This window comes from Sebastes umbrosus, chromosome 8, assembly GCF_015220745.1.
Source record: "Sebastes umbrosus isolate fSebUmb1 chromosome 8, fSebUmb1.pri, whole genome shotgun sequence".
In the NCBI taxonomy this organism is placed as follows: Eukaryota; Metazoa; Chordata; class Actinopteri; order Perciformes; family Sebastidae; genus Sebastes; species Sebastes umbrosus.
In genome coordinates this window covers 16057858-16081031 of record NC_051276.1, presented here as the reverse complement: position 1 = coordinate 16081031, position 23174 = coordinate 16057858, and the positions used below count along the sequence as shown (strand labels likewise).

General features: G+C 40.9%; 1 protein-coding gene across 2 annotated transcripts in view; it reads left to right on the top strand.

The window, feature by feature from the left end:
- Positions 1–23174, top strand: part of coro1ca (coronin, actin binding protein, 1Ca) — a 38105-nt gene that overhangs the window by 892 nt on the left and 14039 nt on the right. The window contains exons 2-3 of one of the 2 annotated variants that reach the window (XM_037778727.1): positions 9243–9263; positions 15877–16073. In XM_037778727.1, coding sequence (XP_037634655.1) covers positions 9248–9263; positions 15877–16073 — 213 coding nt within the window. In that variant the 5' untranslated portion in view covers positions 9243–9247. The remainder of the gene's footprint in view (positions 1–9242; positions 9264–15876; positions 16074–23174) is intronic. The other variant, XM_037778728.1, reaches the window with a different exon arrangement.

Sequence of the window (23174 nt, the reverse complement as noted above, 5' to 3'; positions counted from 1 at the left end):
CTGCTTCCAAGCTACAAATGTTACCCAAATGCATAATCACTGTGTCCTCCACCAGCTCTGCTTGTTTGGCCGTAACACGTGTATAATAGTTGACATTATGCATAATCTGTGCAGATAACTAGCTCAACCTGAGGGCAGATAGAAATATGGTGTTGCTGCACCTGAGTGTATTGCTCTTATGTTGACAGCTTTTTGAATTAGAATCCTTTTGCAGCAAAGTAAGGCTTTTTCGTTTTTCACTTTATTGCCTGATTAGTCTGATCTACCTTAATGCTTTATTAAACGTTTCCACAACTGGACCACATGTTGTAATTAAATTGGGTTTGCACATTAATGAATGTTTTGACAGGGACATGTAATCTTGGTCATAAGTAGGGCTGCCACTAAAGATGATTTTCATTATTGATTTATAGAGACGATTATTTGTCAAATTAATAATTTAATTTTCATACAGATGCCAGGTTCAGATTTGACCCACTAACACACTGGAAGATTAAATGGGAAAAGGGTCATAGCATATAGTTGGTAGCTGCTTTCAAGCTACCAACTACAAATGTTACCCAAATGCAATAATCACTGTGTCCTCCACCAGCTCTGCTTGTTTGGCCGTAACATGTGTATAATAGTTGACATTATGCAGAATCTGTGCAGATAACTAGCTCAACCTGTTATATAGTCAATGAGGGCAGATATAGAAATATGGTGTTGCTGCACCTGAGTGTATTGCTCCTATGTTGACAGCTTTTTGAATTAGAGTCCTTTTGCATCAAAATAAGGGCTTTTCGTTAATTTAAATCAAATTAAGATGGAGTTTATTATTTACTAGTAATGTTGCTTGTATTCAAGGGCACTTTATTGTCCTGATTAGTCTGATCTACCTTAATGTTTTATTAAAAGTTTCCACAACTGGACCACATGTTGTAATTAAATTGGGTTTGAATGTTTTGACAGGGACAAGTAATCTTGGAGTCATGTCATAAGTAGGGCTGCGACTAAAGATGATTTTCATTATTGATTATTTTTTTTTAAATTTATCATATAGTCTATTAAAAGGGGAAATAAAAGAAAAGTGTCCATCCCAAGCTATGAGAGCCAAAGATGATGTCTTCAAATGTTCTGATTTATGCAGCCATCCCAAAGCCCATACATATTCAATTAACTATGATACAGAACAGTGAAAAGCAGCAAGTCCTCACATTTGAATAGTATTTCTAGCAGTATTAGTATTTGAGGAGTATTTGGCAGTTGATCATTATCATAAGCGTCATCCTGTTTTGACTTGGTTCTGCTATGGAGCTGCGAGTAATGTCATTCTCAAATACCAGTAGCGTTTTGGGAAAGCAATATATTGAAAATTGATCCAAAACTGAAGGTAGTAGGGAGATCATTTAAGACGCTCCCCTCCTCACTTGTCAGTCGTAAATAGTCCCTGCAGTCCTTGAGCCCTGGTGGCTGGGAGGTGACCCAAATAGTCCTCTGTGTGACCCCTCCGTCTGTACGCCATCACTGGCTCATTTGCATGCTCATGAGTCATGACAATAGGGCAGTTTGATTTGTAATGACCGTGGTTAGTGTGCTAAAAGGGCAACATGATTTGCATATTTGGCCCCTGTCTTGAACTAGGGTACTTAGGCCCCGTGTGTAATCAGCGTTGTGGTTGCAGGAGTTTCCCTCGCCGCGACTCGCTGTGGGATTCAGAGCAGGTGAAGGCTGACAGAGCAACCCCAGGGTCGACAGTCAGCAGTACTACAGCTGTGTTTGGGCTTGTTCACCATTCCAGACGCATCAACCTCTGCTGGTTGTGCTGCAGTACAAGGTCTCTAGAAGTGCGTAGCCTGCCTTCCTATAGCAGAGCGGAGAGAGGAAGTGGGTCAGGAAGCAGAGGGAAATAAGCGTAAGATGTGAGGGAGTGTTGGTTCCTATCAACTGCAGCAAGGAGTGCTGATGTGGGTTGTGGTGAATTCACCAGAGCATGTTTAACATTTTTGTATCCAACATATCCATTACATTTATTTAATCAATGTTGATGGAGGTCTGGCTAAGTTCAGCTGTTCCCTGTTGGCCATCTGAAGCCATTGTTCATTATTGTACTGAAATAGTTAAGAAGTAGCGGTTCAGGCTTGGGCTTCGTTTTGTGAACTAAGGAATGTGTACATTAGATAGAAAGCTCAGCAGCAGTTTGATATCTCTCCTGTTGCAGTTAGTTCTCACATCAGTCTGCTGGAATAATCAATAATCATGTGCAAACGAGCTGAATATTTGGTCAACAGTTTGGCATCTTCATCTCCGTTGGACTCAAAGAGTGCATTCTTCAACATGTCTGACATACCTCAGTTTGTGTCCAGTCCTGTCTGTGCAAGATGTTATCTCAGTCCACACTTTCAAAAGGACTTTCTGCCAGAAACCCTCAGGATGACACGCCACAACTTGAAAATTTAACAGATTTTTTGATTTACACTATGGGTTTCCTGTGCTACAGATTAGTTTTTTCCAGACAAGATGTCCGGCATTTATTTCTGAGTACAGGTGGGAAGAAAGGAAACATCATTATCCAACCACCTGCTAAGCATATTAGTGTGTTTGTTTGTTTGGACCAGCCTGCGGATGAAGAGGATCACATGCTAATTGCTTACACACAGTAAAAAACAAACACACAGCCCACAGACAGTGGATGAACTAAAATAGTTTAAGAATACGAGCCCATACTCTCATTTATTAATCTACAATTAAGTATGTTAAATATACTGTATAAATCTAAATAGTTTTCTATTTTGGCTTGTTAGATGTCTGTGTGTGTTTGTTTTACAGACGGGTTAAACTATGATTTCCCCCCTTCTTTTATCTATGTTATGTTGCAAATTTCCCCACTGTGGGACTATTAAAGGAATATCTTATCTTATAGGGTTTTTGGGAATAAGTTTGCTTGGAATTTCAAATCAAAGATGAATTTTAGATGCCCGCTCCTGTTTTGACAAACCTCTTTCAGCTTTGTAATGCTTTGTAGCTTAGCAATTCCAGCAGATGCACACAGACTAATACCATTTCTTCCATTGGTCATTCCCACCACAGCTGAGAACATCTGTTGAAATGGAGCAGTGGTTTTTGCATTGCTCATTGGGGGGAGGGGGAAGTTGTTGATCAGGAAGAGGAAGGGACATGCTATGAACTCTCAAAGCTGTTATATTTGACTTTTTAAAGAGTTTAAAGAGAGAGTAGACTTTTTAAAAATTGAACAATAGGCAGTTTTGTTTTTGCATTTGTCCTCTTGTGGTGTCTGTTATGTTGATCACCAGATAGGAAAGGTGAAGTGAAAACCTAGGCAGAGTACTGTATGTGTTCAGGTTGTGTTGCTGTAGATGAATGAAACTCATGAAAGTAGAGCTTTTCCGCTTGTGAGTAATTTTATAGGATTTTAATGTGGTCTCTTTTAAACTTTCCCTTTTAAGTAGGATAAGAAGTTTAGGAGTTAGTCTTTTAAGTCTTGCAGCACAGAAATTGATAGAGAGCTGGAAATTAGGTTCAATTTAGTAGTAGTATGGTCAGCATCACACTAAACATACAGACATGAACTGACATTTATGTTTCCTATGTCTGAAATCTAAGGAGTCTGGTTCTCCTTTTTGGAATGAGGAAGTAGGCAAAACCTCATCATTTGACCTCTGGTGTTTAAATCTGTAAATGTCTGACGTGCTATTGATACATGTACATAACCTTTACCTAGTTAGAGGAATATGATTGGACCTGGTTATCGGTTCTGTCTATGTGTTACCTAGCATTGAGTTGGACTTTAAGCCACATTGCTCTTGTGTCTGCATATCTTGTTTCCTATAAAGTATAAAAGAATACAATAACATTCCTTGAAACACTGGTGCGTAATGTATTGTGTTCCAGTAGTATTTAAATTGAGCAGAGCACAGACTGCATGGTCACTTGGGGTGGGAGAGAGGTAGAAAAAACAGCACCTTATCTCATTGTTGCAAAAAGCACTGGAATGTAGCTGGAATCTGATCACAATGGTGGTCCGTGGCCTTGGTTACAGGAAGGGGATTTAGGTGGCGTCTCATGCGGTCTTGGTGACAAAAGGCAAAAGGCAGCCAGTGTATGGGGAGCACTGAGGCGACATCACTGATGTGTTTGTAGTGGCGGCGAGGGGTGGCATGGGTAGCAAAGTGTGGGAAAGAAAAGTGACCATTACTGGCGGTTAGTCTCTGAAGTTACAATATGAAACTTTCTGACAATAAAATACCAATACTGTAGAATGTGTATACACTCCAGCCTACCATGTGTTGGAGGGATGTACCTTATATGCATGGCCTGCCCTGCAGTGACCTGGATTATGGCTACCAAGATGGCGCTAGCAGCCACATAACCAGGAAGTCGGCAATAACAACAATGATGAAAAGCCCCAACAAACAAAGGAATTGCAAAACTAAACATGTAGCAGATAAGACCTGTTGCGAAACATGGTTGAGCCCTTGTTTTATTTGCTGATTGCATGTATCCGCATTGGGCGTTATGCATGCCAGTGGCCTCAGCTTAACTCATAAATGGCTCAGGATGAGACAAATGTAGGGTTGTGATGAACTTGACAAATGAACAACAGACAGACACAGGAGTACACTTCTGCTTTGCAATCAAAAGATGCATATTGTGGTTAGTTTAAAATGTTATTGCACATGCAGCAGCCACTAGGCTATGTTTTTATATTTTCTAGTGCTGAAACAATCAATTAGTCAAACGGTTATTTTGTAAATCAGTGGTTTTGTCAGTTACTAAGGTTCTTACAGCCTCTTTTTTGCTTTTCACTTAATTTCTGGTTGGAAGTGTCGATGTCTCTGGCTTCACCTTAAGGCTGCGGGAGGACTAGTGGGTTTTTCCTGTCATGTGAAGCTCAATCTGTTGTGAGAAACCCCTTCAGGGTAACAACCTCAGGACAAGCCATCTCAGAAATACTTATACTTGGTATGCTTGATGAAAAAAGCTTATGGAATAGTAATGCAGATATTTTCCTGAATGTATATACAGAAGTACACTAATATACAGTAGTTTTCTAAAATAACTGTTGAGGAGACTGTTTAGGCTTTGTCCAAATTCTGCTCTAATTCTGCTGCCCCTCCCTCTCCAACATCAGCTCATCCTGATTTGTAGCTGGGATTTTCATGTTATGTCACATCTCATTCACCAAGCGCACTATGAAAGACAGCGTATCAAGGACTGTTTTGCACCCCAAAAACAAGGTGGTGAAAAGATATAAAGGCTGTCTATACAGTTTGCTTTGACAAGCATAGTTCCCTCATTGTCCAGAATTATCCATTATCTTTGGGATTCACGGAGACATAATAGGCAGTGAGTTTTAATCCTGGTTAGGCTGGTTATCTGCCGTAGCGGGGATTTTAATGTCCAAGTGTTGTAGGTAAGCAGTTTAGTAAATCTCATCCAAGTTCCAGGTATTTCTCCTGGAGCTGAAGCCCAAGTTTGTCCTCTGACATCTCTGTAAACCAACAATGTATTTACCATTGCTGTGTCTTGCTGTGCTGTTGTCAGGGTGGGGCAATAATATGTAATAATGTTCTCTTTGAGCCCGGTCAATGAGAAACCAGTTGGAGTACAAATAGCTGTTGACAGAATGGGGTGGCCCCATGCTTTAATTGGTATATGTGAACATAACTGAATATGGCAGGGATGGGCAGCATTAAATATCTCCTGTCACTGAGGACGTGCCATAATCTTTATGTCTATGTACATGCTCCAAAATCTATACACAGTCACTTTCCAAAAAGTAGATGTCCCAGTTGTAGGGACCTCTGATGACTCAGTAGCACAAAGTAAGAGAAGAAATTTAGAGTTTCCTGATGGTAGGGCTGTCACGGTGAAGGAATTTCCCACATGGTATTGATGATTGGTTCAGCAGAACGATATGCAGTACTAGCGCCTTTTTTTTTTTTGTGCAAATTACGTAATTTATTTTAGTGCTAGCCTATACAGTATAAATAAGCTTTTTGTTAGGCCATTATTAGGTATATTGTTTCACAAAGATGACACAGTTTAAAACAAATAAAATACTGCAGCGTTTTGTTTGTTTTTTTCAGCCGAGACACTTTGGTTGCGTCTGGTTGCTACGATACAGAATATCCGCAGAAATAAAAATGTCTGCACAAGGTAGAGTACTTACACTGGTCCTTGCTCTGGTCGCAGGGAAGGCAAAGCACGTAGGGAGAGAGGACGGGACCCGCCAGTCTATTAATTTCTCCTCCGTTGTTGTTGTAGTTCAGCAGTTGTACATGTGGGATGTGACGGTTGGTCTTTGTGATAGCCTATTTGTCCCGCCCCTACTCCACTGTGATTGGACAGTTGGGTAAAAAGTGACTCTTTGTATGCAGCGTTTTACCCAAAGACAAAGTTGAACACTTTTCAACTCTCAGCAACGAGAAAAAAATGCCAAACATGCAGCATAGAATAGACGCACAGCGCCTCATCCCGCTGCTGCCGCATGGTGTAAATGTTTGGAGCTCCAATTGCAAAGAATTCAAAAAATACTTTGGTAGACACACTTGTTTTCATTATGAATTTATTTAACATTCAATACACATGCATTGAAGTTTAAAACAAGAAGGGTCAGGCCTGATGGAAAAAAAAGAAAAAACGCAAACATAGCGGTTGTGGCAGTTGCTTGCAATCCCCTGCGGTTGGCTTTTCCATTGCGCTGTATTTCAATATTGCGGTTATCGCGACAGCCCGTCATTGATGTTCATTGTGCTTCATTGATCTTATGTGCAGTTACTGAGATGCATCTTGGATATAGTGACATAAAAGGTGTTTGTTCTTCCAGTAATACATTCTGGCACATTGACCAAGCATGAGCCCTCACTGGGCTCTCCTTTTTTTACTCGTTTCCTCTTTGTAGCTGTTTTGCAGTCTTATGTCAGAGCAAAAGCATTTCCACTTGGTTTTTATTGGAGGGCAGCAGTCTGTACTGTGACTTTGAGGTAGAGTTGCGAGGAAGACCCTCCATGGCCTTACACAGTGAGCTCAACGGTGAGCACGAAGGGCCTTAATTCGGACATTATCACTTTCCTTTCCATACCATATTCTAATTGTGTTCGTTCGTGGTTGGTAGTTGGTTCATTCAATTGTTTATTATTATTATTATTTGGTAGTACTGACACATGACAAGACTACCATTTAGTGTTATTACGAAGGAGAAGCCCAACCACATAATTTGTGTTTGTAATCTTAGTATGGTCAGAATAACCAATGAAAGTGAAGTAGCACTCAATTTTTCATAAGACCCACATTTCCTCAGTAGAATTGTCAGATGTAAATGGAGTTGAGGAATGTAGAGAAGGATGCTAAAAAGTGTGTCACACTGGTCCCATTTCCTGTTGGTCATTTCCTCAGGCTGTAGGGTCCTCCTTTTGTCTCTGCACATCAGGGTCAGCTCTGCTGGCTCAGGAGGCAATAAGGTACATAGCTCTCCTTTCATCTGATTTGCCCAACAGACACTTGCGGTCTTTTTGCTTGAATTAGGGCTGGATCAGTGAGCTGTAAATCTCAGGAGAGTGTCATTGAGTAGCATTGCATTCCCCCAAGGTGTGTCTCTATCTCTTTCTCTCTCTCTCTCTGCCACATGTCCGAGGCTGTCAGACTGGTGCCAGCCTTTTACTGCCTCAACTCAGCCCCTGCTGACATTGTTGCACGCAAATGTCAGCCGTGATCATTATGACGTTAAATATTTGGAAAAGGGGTTGGGTCATAAAAGCTGAATGTTAAATAATTGATTTACAGAATTCCCTGTTGACTCTTCCGTTTGGCTCCTGCAGTTATTTGGAGGTCTCTGTATTTTTATGTATTTGTTTTTTGTAATTTTGACAGATATGATGTCACTTTATCATTCAGTTTTTATTCATTTGAACTTAATCATTACTGTGCGCTCCACATGATCTTCTAGTAGTTGTTCTATATTTCCTTTGTGTTGAGAATGACTGTTCATTATTAGTTCCTGGTCTTTCTTTGGTAGCCACAGAAGTATAACAGGAAGTTGGCCGTTTGGATAAGGCCTTTGCTAGTTTAGAGCAGAATAACCCTGTCCCTCTGGTTCCTGTGTGCTGCTCTTTAAATCCTGCCTCTTAACACATGTGAATGTGAGTCATTGAAACATGCTTTGAAATTACACCCTTCTACAGATATCTACAATGTAAATACACATTGTTTATTAGAAGTGGGAAAAAAATTGATTCACCTATGTATCGCGGATTTTTGGGTAGCTGGAAAAAAATGAATAATGCCTGACAATGACTGATATATTTGACTTCAGGACATCTCTTACTAAATACGTGCATTTTTACTGTATTAATTTAGATATTTTCCAAAGTAAAAGCATGAATCGCATTATCGAATCGCAATACTTAAAAATCACAATATATATCAAAACTGCACCCAAGTATTGTGATAGTATCGAATCGGAAGATAAGTGTATCGCCTCAGCCCTATTGTAAATATTACAGATCTTTATTTGATTGTAGATCGATTAAATTTCACGTATTTGATCAAATTCTTAATGACCAATTAATCGATGTTGATTAATCGATATCATCCCTAATGGCTACGCTTGTCAGTGGGTCCATCATACATCAAAGTTTTTACGCAGTTTTTCCCATTACTGGAAACTAAATTGTTTCCATTAACAATAATAAATTTGTGCACAATCACTATAAGCATGCCACACAAGCATCCACCGTCATTTTCTGCTTTCCCTGGTCTCTTTTTAGGCTTACTTGTTTCAGGCTCAGCTCATCAGGTGCGGGTGAGGGATAATGATGTTCTTACATTAGAGGTTCATAAAAGGTTTTTGGAGTTTTTGGTTTGGCATTTGCCAATGGCGGGGTTAAGATCTATCTTTTCCAGTGAACCTTGGAGGAAGTTCTGCCTGGGAGGCTCAACACAAGTCTTGTCATGTCATGTGTAGCGATACAGTCTGAGGTGATTGAGTCCTGAGTGTTAAAAATTATTCCATGTTTGTGTTGAGTCTGAAGTTATCAGCATTTCTGCTTGAGTCTGGTTTGAGACCTAGTCCAGGATTTGAGCTGTACACTAATTGGTTTATGTGCAGGTGAAATGCCCCTGACATAAATGTAGGGATTGACATATGGGAAATTCCCCAATTGTATAAAAATAAATGATTGCCCTGCAACACTGAACCCTAATGTTATTTTTTTTCTTTTCTGTCTTACCACATGTATCAGTTGGAATGGCTGCTAACCACGGTGAGCATCCAGTGACATGAAATGGTGATTTCTTTCCGAAAAGGATCGTCAAGATACACCACCACCACACAACAAGGCTTACTCACCAAGACCCAGTGTTGCATAGTCAACTGCAACCCCACCCAGTCTGCTCTGACCTGCAGCGTGTACACTGATATAGCCAAACCCTGTCTTCATAAAGGTTTCAAATGCAAACTGTCAGTTTTGGTGATAAAGCCCAGGAATAATTGAAGCCTTTTTTCTGTGACTGTATCATAGGTCACATTAAGCTATCATTTTGGGCATATTGGGGACAGAACTAGTCTTGATTTTTTGCCTTCAAAGTGGTTGATTGTTACAACAGTAACATATGATATTGAACATTTCCTTCTGTTTGTAGAGCTAAAGGATAGTGTGACTGGGGATCTTTGTGCAGGCCCAGACTGACCTCAAGAATGCAGTGATTGTTTTGTCAAGGCTAAGCACACTATTGTGGTGATAAAACAGCACATCTTATAAAGTTCTCCTACATAAAACAATTTACTCTTCTGCTGCAAATTAACAGAGCCAAGACCAACAGGATAGTTCACTGCTCGTTCTGTTTTAATAGCATTCATTTAGGTGTGTCATCAATAACAATGGCTGTATAGATGATTGGGTCCGCCTTTGACCAACAAACTGATAATTTTAAAAGTACACTCCTTAGCTGCATTGTCATGAAACTGTACTGCACATGACTTGATAGGTTACCACTGGGTTTTACCACCATGGAAAGCCATGGTGGTTGTTTGGAAATGACAAATTTCCCCATTTCAATAGCGTGCCAATATTTACATTTCAGGTGAGAAATAGGCCAAGCACTCATGCTCCAATTAACTGTATATCTACAACGCCAAAGTAATTCTTTGCAAGGTTCAGTAGTTTAGAGGCAATGTGTCAGTGCTCTCTAAAAACTCCAAATAAAGCTCTGCTTGTTCTCTTCATCATCTTAACCTCTTCTCTCAGTTTGCTGATTGGTCTGGCTTCCAGCTGCTCAGCACAGTCCATTGTCAATGGATGTTTTCCAGATTAAATCTTGTAGAGAAACCTGAGCTTGTTAAATTTGGTCTGCTTTTGTAAGGCGAGGAGCAATTCCAAATGTGGAGATATAACTAAGTTTAACAGTTGTTTGCATTTTGACATTATAAGAAACCTTTTAAGACATTAGTTTTTCTTACTCTTGTATCGTGTTTCTTTCCTGTGTTGGTATTTCCCTGATGTTGCTAAGCAGCATGCCTGTGTTGCTAAACACGTCTTGGAGACAGATTGCAGCCAACCAAACACCCATGTAGTTGGAGTGCCCATGGCATAAAGTGAATGTTTGCTCTGCTCTTTTTATTACCTTTGACACAACTATGTCTCTTGATGTTTGAAGTTTAACTTACTATTGCCGTTACCTGTGGCTGACAGGCATAATACCCAGCATAAAGAGCCTCATGCCTGAGAGAGCAGTCATTAGACATTTTCAGTAATGCAGACTGACGGACAGAGGACTATTAAGGTGCTCAACCCCCTGATGGATATCCAGAGGTCAGCATTGATGATGGGCAGATGACTAGGCAGTCACCATATTCATTATATATACTGGGCCATTGCCACATCATTAGTGTAGTTCATGGAGTTATGTCATTCTAAATAATTGTTGAGGTCAAAAGCTAATTTTCACAACTTGGCTCAAATTAAGCCAAATGATCATAATAGATCACCTTTCTTTCTTGTGCTCACTAAATTGCTAATGAATTGGCAATGGCCTCATAAGTCAGTTATTGCTTTGCTCCCCCTTTCCAGTCCTGCTCTTTTTAGGAACAAGCACTCACTCCAGCCAAGAGGACATATGGTACCATTAGACAACCAGTAGGGACTAGCTCAAGCATTGACTACGAGCAGTAGCCAACAATTAGCCTGTCAAACACTTGACAATCATTCTATTTAACATATTGGCCAAATTCATCTTTCTTTCAATCCCATGTAATATTACTCCCCATGACTTATTTTAAAGGGTTTTATTACATATTTGCTTAACTGAATCATGAAAAGAAACATGAGATGTACCATGGGCCCCGGGGCTACAACGTTTTTTAAGGCCCTCCTCCACTCCCCCAAGCACCATCATGACTCAACTATTGCCACATCCAATACAAACAACAGCAACACTTAATTTGCATATAATAATGCATCAACAACAATCACTCATGACTGCAGTTTAATTTTATGACAGTTGTGGTAAATACAAATCATACAGTACAATCGTTATAAGCCCGTAGTGGAAGCATACCATACAGAAGTTGCGTCACCAAAAGGTACAGGCCGGCTCACTGTAGGCCGATATTCACACATAATGCACGCTTACACACACGCACTAGAGAATTGTGACGGGGGAGCTACGTATGACTCAAATCAATGGCAAAAGCCACGAGCACAAATGAGATCTACGTGTGCGGATGAGCGCATGTGTGTAAGTCAAACAGCCACGCACGCATATTATTTTTGCGAGTGCTTTCACAGCACTCATTTCGGTTAAAGAGTTGCACAAGCGCAGTAACAATAGCAAAGCATAGCAAATGTAACTAATTATATTTAGGGATACAACGATGACTGGATCCGCCCACTCACTGTTAAAAAGAAAAAACACTCACGAGCGAGCAGGTGAAAGTTCTGCGAGCAGGAGACCAGTGCTAATAGTTGTGCGCTCGGGGATAACAGTTACACGCCCCTTCGGTTTCTGCGCACGCTCAAAGCACGGTTTTCTCCTTGCAGGCTACAAAATTGCTCATGCAAGCAGAGATATTCTGCGCGTGAGTCCCGTGAAAGCGCTCACAAAAATAATATGTTGGAAAGCTATTTGAGTTTTGCATTTGTGGCTGCGCGCGTGGATCTCATCTATTCTCGCTGGTTTTGGCATTGATTTGCCATAATAGCTACATTGGGCTGGATAGCTTACAGCAGATGCTAATTAATTTTGACGCGACAAACAATAACAAATAATACCAATACAGAAAAATGAAATTCAATATGCAACATAATTGAAATGCACATTACTAAATGTTCTACTAAATGAACCACGGACAGTTTTGTTTGTTATGTATAGGGGATGTGTGTGCCGCATCATATTACGCAACAGCTGTTTCTACGTGCCTTCCTCTGCTGATTTTAACAGAATCATTCATTAATTCAAAAAATATTTAGCGCTCTGCTAGTGCTGCGTTCTTATGAGTGCTCTGATTCAATAAATGTATTTGATTTTGTAACGGTAGTGTTATATTGTTGTCGTTAACAACAATCTTCTATTGCTACCAGTAGCAGTATCCTGCATATAAGACATTTAGGTAAAAGTGGTGAATTGTAGGGTCTACAACAGTCATCGTCACTTACTACGTCAATGAAAAATATGATTTCATAGTTTAGTTTTGTTACATATAAGTCTCTCACACACACACACAACCATAGGTAAGACGTCTTCCTCCTGGCTTAACGCACGGCATAGTCCTTGATTAGAGCGGCAAAGTCCAGGGCTCTAACATTAGAGCACGTACACAAATACATATAAATGTTCATATGACCATGGGGTCATAACAACAGTGTTTCTGTTAAGTGGCTGAGTCTTTCTTGTCCCATTGTAGAGCGCAGTCTGTTCTTAACAAGTCCAAGTTTTGAAAAGGAGCGCTCTCCAGAGGCTTTGCTGACAGTAAATCCTGAATGCTATATGCATGTTTGGATAAACTGATGACAGGTCCATCTTCCTTATCAGTTGAAGCAAGGCCTGTGCAGTTTTATTTTCTTTGTTTCTGATTTAATTCTTTGAACTGCTCTATTTCCTCAACAAAGCCCTCCTGTAAATCGGAATGGTATTTCTTCTGAAGCACTGCAAAGAGCCAGAGAGTCTTTGCATGTGGTTAATGTTTTGATTAACATCCATTGCAGTTATAACAAGCGAGTCGTGGATGTTGCCATAATTCAGACATAATGCGTTGGTAGCCTGGGCATGGACTTCAGAATCAGAACTATGTGCAGCACAAGGAACGCATTTGGCCATTTGATTGATGTTCCTTATTTTGTGACTGAACGCTTTATATAGTCCTGACATATTACTGGCACGGTCATATGCTTGAGTTTGAGCCCCGGTAAGCCTGTGCATTAAAACGCTGTTGGACATTAAAACCTAGCTGAACAGTCATGCTGGTGAGACTGGTAGGTAATTTTTTAGAGACCCTGGATCAAGGTGTGTTTTTTTAAGTAAAGGTTTAACCACAGCAGTCTTAAAGTTAGTGGGGACAATGCCCATGATGAGAGACAAGTCGACAATATTCAGCTTTTAGGTCCCAGAAATGGCCAGAAATCTTTTTAGCTGGTAAGGGGTTGAGGAGGCAGGTGGTTGGTTTAGATACTAAAACCTGCTTGGACAATGTTTCAAGAGAGACAGTCTCAAAATGTATAAGGACAGAGACTAACTGAGATTCAACATATGGATATTGCCCTGCAGAATTTACAGAAGTAGCTGGGGACGAGGAACTAATTTTACATCTAATCTCATCTATAGTTCTGCAAAATAAATCAAAAAAAAAACCGATGTGCTGTAAATGATGAGCTGCTAACAGTGGGCTATTTTTGGGTATGTTTGGTTACATTATCAGAGAGAAATTTTGGATTTTTGTCTGATTAAGCGAAGTCTCCCTCTAGACAGGTTTCTGATTTAGGTGTCTGTTCACATGTAGCTTCTATTCTACCATGATTATGTGACAAATCTGTAGCTCCAAGGGTAAGCAAACAAGCCTCACTCCTCATGACAAAGTTGTCCTTGTTAAGTGTTGCCCTGACTACCATCCACATTACTGTAACGAAGAACAACTCTTCTTTTCGCATTTTTGACATACTTAAACGTAATTGATTATTCATTTATTTATTTTCTCAGCAGTGACAAAAGACTCATCCGTTGCTGCCATTGACATGCTGTGAAATTAGAGAATAATTACCTTTTAAACACCTTTTGTGAAAATATAAAATTCTAAATTTAGTTTCTTTTTTTAACTATAATGGGTCTACCAGGATTCCTGGAGACTATCTGTCTATAATAGGATGTCAGTCCATTGCCCTTGGTCTGCGTCAGCCTCTCCCGGAGTAATCAAATTCAGTTTCCTAGACAAATGCACTTCTGATCCAAACAAATTTAGAGGATTTAGAGACTCTTATGTAACTCAGTGAAAACTGGAAAATCCTCTATTTAAGGGAGATTAACACTCAAGTGTCTTTAACTGTTTTCTGTAATTTGAACAGATTTGTCTTATAGCTCACTGTCTGTGTTTGGAGACAACAAAAATAATCAGTTGTATTGATGACTGGCGTGTTTTACAGAAGAGTTTGAGCTGTTAGGACACTCCCACATCCCGACAGGAAGAACTTCCTGCTTGTGTTGTGATCCTTGTCCTGTCGGAAACATGCCATACAAACGTTTCTCGCTCTCATTCTTTCCCTCTTGCTCTCTCTCTCTCTCTCTCTCTCTCTTTCTCTCTCTCTCACTTTTACTCACACACACACAATGGAAAACCACCTCCAAAACATATCCCACATCCTGTGCTGGGCTTTTATCATGTTGGTGATTCAGGCTGGGAAACTGTTACCATGTGCTGTGTCAAAACATAAAAAAAAAAGATTTGAGGAGCTTCACAAAACCAAGATCACTTAAGAGCTTTTGTCTTTCTTCAGGTTGTAGGTTAGATTGGACCTTAGTTCTGGTCGTTTATCTTAAACTGGCCAGCTTTCCATTATCTTTGGAAGCGGTCTGTTATTTCTAGCACAGCACTTGGACTTGTAGCTTTTGAATGGGCTTGTTTTCCAAAGCTCTCTCATCTGCCAGCAGATTCTTGTCTTGGTGAAGATTTTAGCTGAACCAGCTACAAAGTCTGTTTCTGTTTGTATTGGGTATGTCCTATTTTCCTTTGGAAGTGGCTCTTTGCAAGTGTGCCACATGTAAGGCGTGTTAGTATTTCAGATGTTTAATATTTGGCACAGCTGAAGATGAAAAGAAACAGGCAGTGAAAAGAGTCATGAAATATCATGTTTGTTTTGTTGTTCATTATTCATATGCTGCATCTGAACATTTTATACCCCTGTCGAATATACACAGTTTTTGCCTTTTTTTAGGTTGGCAGTGAGTGCATTTGTACCACTTTCTAAGGGATAAATACTTTGTTGGAGCTGTTCACCAGAAGATATTGTCACACATAATAAAAGATGTTGGTGAATGGTGGTGTTTTGCTGCTTTTAATTTATGATTGAAGTAACTCTTACTCTACATGCTTGCTGTGGGATCACATGGGACATGAGAACCCACATTGTGGATAGCAGATAAAAGTGAGTGTTGTTAGGGGTTTGTTACAAAACACCCTCAGAGGGAGAGAGTCCACCACGTGTTGTGGAAAAAGGCTCATATGATCTAACAGCTTTGCCACAGTTTGTGGATGGGATGTCTTGTGTTCCTAAGTGTTTCAAGTAGCTCAAGTAGTCTATTGGTTCATATTGCAGATCTCTTTCTTGTATACCTTATATGTTATACTGCTAACTAGCATATGTTAAATCTTCCTCTCTGTTCTTTGCACAGATATGAGACGAGTTGTACGGCAGAGCAAATTCCGTCACGTCTTTGGCCAGGCGGTGAAAAATGACCAATGCTACGATGATATCCGGGTGTCAAGGGTCACATGGGACAGCTCCTTCTGTGCAGTCAACCCCAAGTTCGTTGCCTTAATTATCGAGGCCAGCGGTGGAGGAGCTTTCCTCGTTCTCCCTCTTCACAAGGTAAGTTTCTGGTGTATCATGTAAGAGTAGTTAAAGCCCCAGTGGATCAGCACTGAGCACATCAGCCAGGACTGGCCTCTGAGACAGCTAGATGGAGATAAACCAGATGTGTAAGCATGTTTGCATTTACTGCATCTTTATGCTAAATCAGTAGCGCACGCTGAGCGCCTAACAATGCACCGTTAATCAGTGTTTTAGGGTAGTTTGTACTTGGTAGTAGGTACTTGATCTGAGGTGAAATAGTCTACTTTGTTTGGCTTACTTTAGTGCATTTTTTGTGCTTTAATGACACTTGTGTTTTTCTAAGAGTGATACAATTCTCAGTATGGTATGTTCTCTCTAAAACTTTAGGTTTGTAGGTTGAAATGAACATCTATGTTTAATAACTAATTTTTGAGATTACATTCTTCACCTACAATCTCTGCATATTGGCACATGAATGATCAACGGTGTCCATCTCAATGACTTTGCTTTTTGATGGTTATGTTTACCAACAGGCCGATTCTCCTAAAACTTAAGCGTTTTGTTAGAGAACCAGTTTGAACTGGTAATGTCTTTATTCTGAGAAAAATGGTGCATTGAAATGGTGTAATGCTAACCTTTTAAAGGCATTGTGTCTCTTTTCAGTGCGGTTATGCATGTGATGTTTTTGTTACAGATGATTTAAGTGGATCAAATTACGTCTGGATATTTTTAGACGGGGGTTGGGGGGGGGGGGGGGGGGGGGGGGGGGAATTATATTATCTTGCGATGACATAAAGGGAAGGAAAGCCATTCTCTCTGGGATCATATATGGATTGATGTTAATGTAAATATAAAGCACTTAAAAGGTAGAGAGAGTTGAACTAAAAACCTTAATTCTTCTCTTTAATTTTGAGAGCCCATTCCCCATGTTTTGTGTACAGTAAATACTCATTTGCATTGAAGTCTTTGCCTGCCAGGACTGCTGACTCTCGGTGTAAGTGTACCTTGGGATTAATGTTTACCAGCGGGCTGTCTCACACACCCTCATGTGTACAACAGAAACTACTCCAAAGTCCTGGAGCGAACAGTCTCCTGATCCTTGCCTCCATATAAGGAATCGCTCCACTCCAACTAGAATTACATTTGGGTTGGGCAAGACGGCATTTGAAGAGTGTTTAGCTGTAAACAAGTCCGCTGGGTGAAGCCATCCCTCGCTTTTGTTTTAACCCTGCTGTCATAATTGGGCTAATTAAGGTGCAATAGAGACTGAATCCAACAGGGGACTCTAGCATGTCCCCTAGAGAGCCCTTGGGTGCTGTAGTGGTGAATTGCTGGCTGCTGTTTCTGTTTGGCAGCTCCAAGTGATGGCCAAGTGGCAGGTCCTAACACTGTGAGTGACATAAGTACTGCAATACTGTTGACAGATCTAACCTGGGCCTGTAATTAGTGTACACTGCCTTGTCATCTGAGAAGGCTCCGGCATAGGGGACCGGATCCTCAGGCCTGTCATCGCACAGCTTACACCTCTCAGCACCTCATTCAATACACAGCTTGTACTGGAGGTGGGCTGCAGGCTCGACCAGTTTACACTCCCCCTGCCCTCCTCTCTGTGTCTGTTTGAATGAGCAGCCCCTCTGCATGCCATGTCCCAGTACAGTGATGGTGTGTCTACTGAACAAAGTCTACTTTCACTGCCGAACCAAAGTTGCGAGAGACTGAGGTCTTTATGTGCAGAGCAAACCTCGGGCAATTTCCCCAAGTGAGAGATTAAAAAAGCCTCTTGATTTTTAGATCTTCCCACATACAAGCTGGCAGGCGTGACACAGACTAATCCTTGAGATAGTGTTTTCCTCACTTCAACAGGCCATGCATTGAGACACTGGAGCCGAAAGGGGAATGCCATGTTATTTAAGAATAACAGTATGTATGTTATACTTTGGACAGTGTGACCGGTATGTATTGCCATCAAACCAGTTATACAGCCTAGCGTATAAAGAGAAAGTCAGCTGTTGGGACATGGGAACATTATTTTCAGATCTTAAATTAATAGGCATTCCCTTTTTTATTTATTTGTGTTTTTTTTTCTTTTAATATCTTTTTTTGGTATTTATCACCATGGTATTCTCAAATGATTTTTTTTCTGTCAAAGCTGGTCCATCTGGAAATCTCAGTATAGCCTCAGCTGGCAATGCAGGTCTCAAAAGTGGGGCGAGTCTGTTCTTTGCAAACAGTATGACTAGACCATGGCAGTGGATCGGCAATAGCACCCGAGATCATTTCTAATGAACTGAATAAACAAGGGTCGTGATGTTGTCTCTTAATTAGAAATAAACAAAATGGTATGTGAATCAGTATGCTTTTCCATTTGGTATTATGCCGAATGTACAAAACGTTTTACTTTTTAGCTTTTGTCAGACACAGCTTTGCTTTGTGGATAAAACTGATTGAAGGACACTTGCGGTTTGAATCACCTGGGTCTCATTTCATTTTTGTTTCAAGGGCACACATTCCCCAAACACCCCCACCCTCCCACCCCTTCCCGTCCCTAATGTGAGGGTGCATCTGTCCGGCTAACCCATCTGCCTCGGCTGCGTTGCTCCCAGTCTCTGTGGGCAGCCAGCTGCTCAGGGCCTTTGTCCCACGCTTACTCCCAGCGCAGCCCTTTGTCATTACCACACTTCGGCTGGGGGGAGGCAGAAGTGTGATGATGCTCCTTCCCCCTTCACAATTAAGCCATATGCAACTGTGCGCCGTCTTTGTTGAAGTGATGGAGGATGAATTATTGAAATTATGAGCCCTGAAAAAAAGCATTGTACTCCCTCTGCTTATTTCCTGAAAAACCTACTTTGTCATAATTTATTGTATATATGGAAATGGATGGAAAAGCATCTCTTGGAAGTTCAGAGGTTGATGTCGTGGATCTGAGACCTGACCCGAGGTCTGAACCTCATTTTGAGTTGTCAACCAATGGAGCCATGTCTTTGTGTGACTCAGTAGGGTGAGGTTAGTGCGGCAGGCCGCCGTGACTCAGCACAGCCATGAGTATTGTTACTTCCTCCTGTCAGAACACAGGGATTTATAGAGGGGGCATCAGATGTCCAGCTCAACACATGTCATTCCCTTGCCTCATGCTTTCAATCTCCTCCTTTCTCTTTCTTAGCAGGATGCCTGCTAATTTATTCCCTGATTTCCATATGAAGGAAGCTGTGGGAGTGAATGCAGCAGCGAGCAGTGAAACATTCCTGATAATTCCTCTCTGTCTGCTCGGCATATGCGAAGGAAAGTCTCAGTAAATCATTTACAGTTGCTGTGATTTACATCCCTTATTTGATTTATCTAAGCATGCCATTGTTGTCCTGCTTTCGCCATTAACGTCTTTATTTTTACACGCATACCGTGTGCTAGTCACTTTGTGAAGTGTTAGCATCTTTCATTTCCTCTTTTGTCTATTTCTGTTTTCAAGATTGACCTTAACTACAGCCATAACACCACATAGTGTGCATTGCTTAACGTAGAAGGCGTGTTCCACGTCAGTGCTTCAAATGCTGCCTCTGTGCAGAAAGGATGATCAGATGTGGAGTGTGTGTGTTTGATTTGGATTCAATCCCTCAATGCACCATTCATCCAGTGCTCAACCTTTGCTGTTAGTAATCCCTGGGTGTGTGCACAGTGACACATTATTTCTGTTCTGTCTCGCATGCACCAGTTTGGCTGCTAACTAAGCTACGCTCTGTCTCTACAGTGTAGAAATACACTGGGTGTGCATTATATCCAGGGTCTTTCCCCATACTTTGGTCAGTTTGTGTTCCTGGACCTCTATATTGCTCAGTTGCCTCTGCCTTTGCCGCCTCTGCCGCTCAGTCCTGCTGACTGCAGATTTTACCATATATGGTCATTCACTGCTCCCTGCCTGACAGCCTTCCAAGACCATTTCCTCTCTGCCTTGCCATTGGCTGCTGCGTGCAGTGTCGGCACACATGTGAATTCTGGGATAGGCCGAAATATGAAGAGCGCCCAAGATGAGAGAACTGGGTGTAAGTCAGATGTTGTCTCTGTCACAGAGTCGCTCACTGTATCCAAGTGCCGTGTTAGAATAATTATTTTAATGTGATAATCAGTATGACTGCTGGAATACTGAATAATAGTTATAATCTATTAATACAGAGCTGTGAGTCAGGATAGCTTTATAAAATAAAGCAGACTTTCTTTTTGATGCATCTATGCTACTTTTAAAAATAGCAGATGGAGTGTACAATGCTGTTTTCCGTAATTGAATGCATTTAAAGTCTGCTGCACACAAAGCTATTAATTCACAAACTAACTACTGTTGCACACAAATGCACCAATCTGACACACACAATCTTTTTGGGCTGGCTGCCTTTCACATGCTCCAAAAAATATCTTTTCATTCATGTGTTTGTTTCTCCAGTTGATCATTTTTGGGGACACAGGTGCTGGACTGTATCACAGCATGCACTGGGGAGACACTAGGAAGATGTGGAGACACTGTGGACAAATGGCTATGCTTCACAATACAATACCTACTTTGATACTGATTACTGATATTCATCATTAGATGTCTTGTCTTAGATGTTTTAAAAGTACATGCGTTGTGGACCTATTCACTACGGCCGTAGACATACTGGAGACACTGATCCTGTGTCATCAGTCATCAGCAACCACCAACCCGTGTTGTTCAGTGGCCTGTGAGCAAATATCTTGTGTTGCAGGAGCACTGGATACTAATAACAGATGTGGTTCAAAATTTCAGCTGCTCCACATACTTCCTAACTGGCAGCAGAGCAACCAGTATAGTAGTAGTAAATAGTGGACTTGTCGTAGATGCTATCTGGAATTAATCTTATGACCTAGATAGTTTCACTCGCCATCTGTAGTACATCTCTGTATAGGTATGTCTACTCTATCTCTTTAGCTATATATAGCTCTGTTTTCAGTGTGGTGTGCTGCACTGTATTGTTCCTGGCTGCCCTATCATACAGACAAAGAGACTTGTAAAAGTGGAAATTTCCATGGAGCTCTGAGCAGCACTGGACAGCATGTGGACCCTTTAGTGGCGTGCATGTGTGAATCACATGTTGAGCTGCAAGGGAAGAAGGAAGTGTGCAGGCCTCTTGTGTGAATGAAAAGAATGTCCTCTACTGCCTTGAGGGATGTCGTTCATCTATTTTTTTTTTTGTGCGTGTTTCAGTGTTGAGCTTTGTATCTATTGCTGTGTGATTCACGCTCATTTTCTGCAGTCTTACTTGTTGCTATGCAACTGGTTGTTTTCTAGGCGTCAGACATTCCTGTCGAAGGATACAAATGTCTGTAGTGTAGTTATGGACATGTTAGGTGTTGGACTGCTGAGTTTAGCCCCTTGCTGTTGGTGTGGGTTGTTTTTTTTTGCACTGGTATTTATTTTTCTTGTTCTGGAAAAAATCATTTTCACTTCTACGTCCTAAGTGTTGCTAAGCACGCTCCCTTTACCTGTAGGCTGGTTGCCTTGGAGATGATTTTCTTGCTTGGCTGGTTTAGTCTGTTTCGGCTCATTTTTTAGCAGTGTTGTAAAAGTGTGATGTTACTGACGGTTATATATATAACTATTCACCTGCCAGCCAAGGTCCTGATAGATGTTGCAAACTTGAGTCCGATTACAAAACTGGAGGAATGTCCTCCAGTCGAAGTAAAATAAATATTTATAGCAGATTAAATCTGAGGTGATTTTCTTATTAACTTCTTAACTAGTTTGGTTGCTTTCTTAGTAAAATAATTTGACAAGAATTGGACACCAGGATTTGATAAAGGGAATCTTTAAGGACAACCAGGAAATCTTGCACCCATCCCTCTTTTTGTTAGCCTGCTGGCTTCACTGTAGCTAGCTGGTTGCTAGTCACAGTGTTAATCCATTGTAAAGTTGCTTTTTGTCAGTTTTCTCTTGTTCTTAATATAACCAATGTATGTTTCCCTGCACTCTTTAATTAGAGGAGCAGTGAGCAGCAGCTGATTTTGCACGTGTGGAACTTCTCGCTGCCAAATAGTTGTATGACATAGATGGATGTCGCTGGATTTTTATATTCTGCTCGAGGGTTCAAATTGTCATGGCAGTCAATTCTGATGACAGATCTATGTGACTACTATTCCATACCATCAAGATATTGAGAAACAATTATGTCGTGAACTCTCCAAGTTAAATTAAAGTCTCTTTCAAGTGGCTTTTGGTAATTCAAATCTACTGTAAAACAAGAGATAACTGTGTGTGCATCAGAAATATATTCATGAACCTTATTTTTTTATGTGGATTTTCTTTAGATTTTTATAAAACGATAACTATTTCAGTGTACATTGAAAAATATTTTTGTGGAGAGAGTCATTTATATATAAATCACAAAATACATTTGTGAATCCTTCTGTGTGCATTCATTAATTTTGATTCTGATCTGACTCCATATAGCCAAAGGGGATTTTTCATCCTCTTGTGATTAATTAAAGTCAGATTTATCACCTTGTCTCTGCCTCTCCTCTCCTGAGTGACATCTCATTATGCTTGTGGCGGTTGTTACATGGCATTCTGGTGGAATAGTTCAAATGCCTCATTTTAAGACAAATACGGACTTGCAAATTTGCCTGAAGCTTTTCCAGAGGGACAGAAGGGAGAATGCAACAAGCTGCCACAGGTTACCTTACCTGTACTGCTCCACCCAGGTGATCGCACTGCAGTGTGGTTTGTGTTACGAGCTAGTGCCTTGTGTGCAGCTTTGGTTGTTGTCAGTTAAACTTTTAATTGGCAGTGCTAAAAATTACAATGATCCATTCAAACTGCTTCCCTGCTCTGTTTATCATGTTATCTGGTGTTTATGCAGGCTTGGAGGTATGATCCACTTGTGTTCGCTCATCAGACCGTGGAATTCCTAATCGTGTATATCAGACATGAACACCATTAACACCTCACAGGGTGCTATATTTGACACCCTAGCGGCCCTCTTGCTCTCATTAGTCATACCCATACCAGAGCTGCCTGGGGCCGAGGTGTGGAATGTGAAGAACGCCTGGCTCTCTGGTCGAACTGTCGGTCTCCTCTGCCCTGCTCGGGTTGATTAGGAGGTCGACCTCTAGAGCTTAGCGCCAGTGTTACTGGGG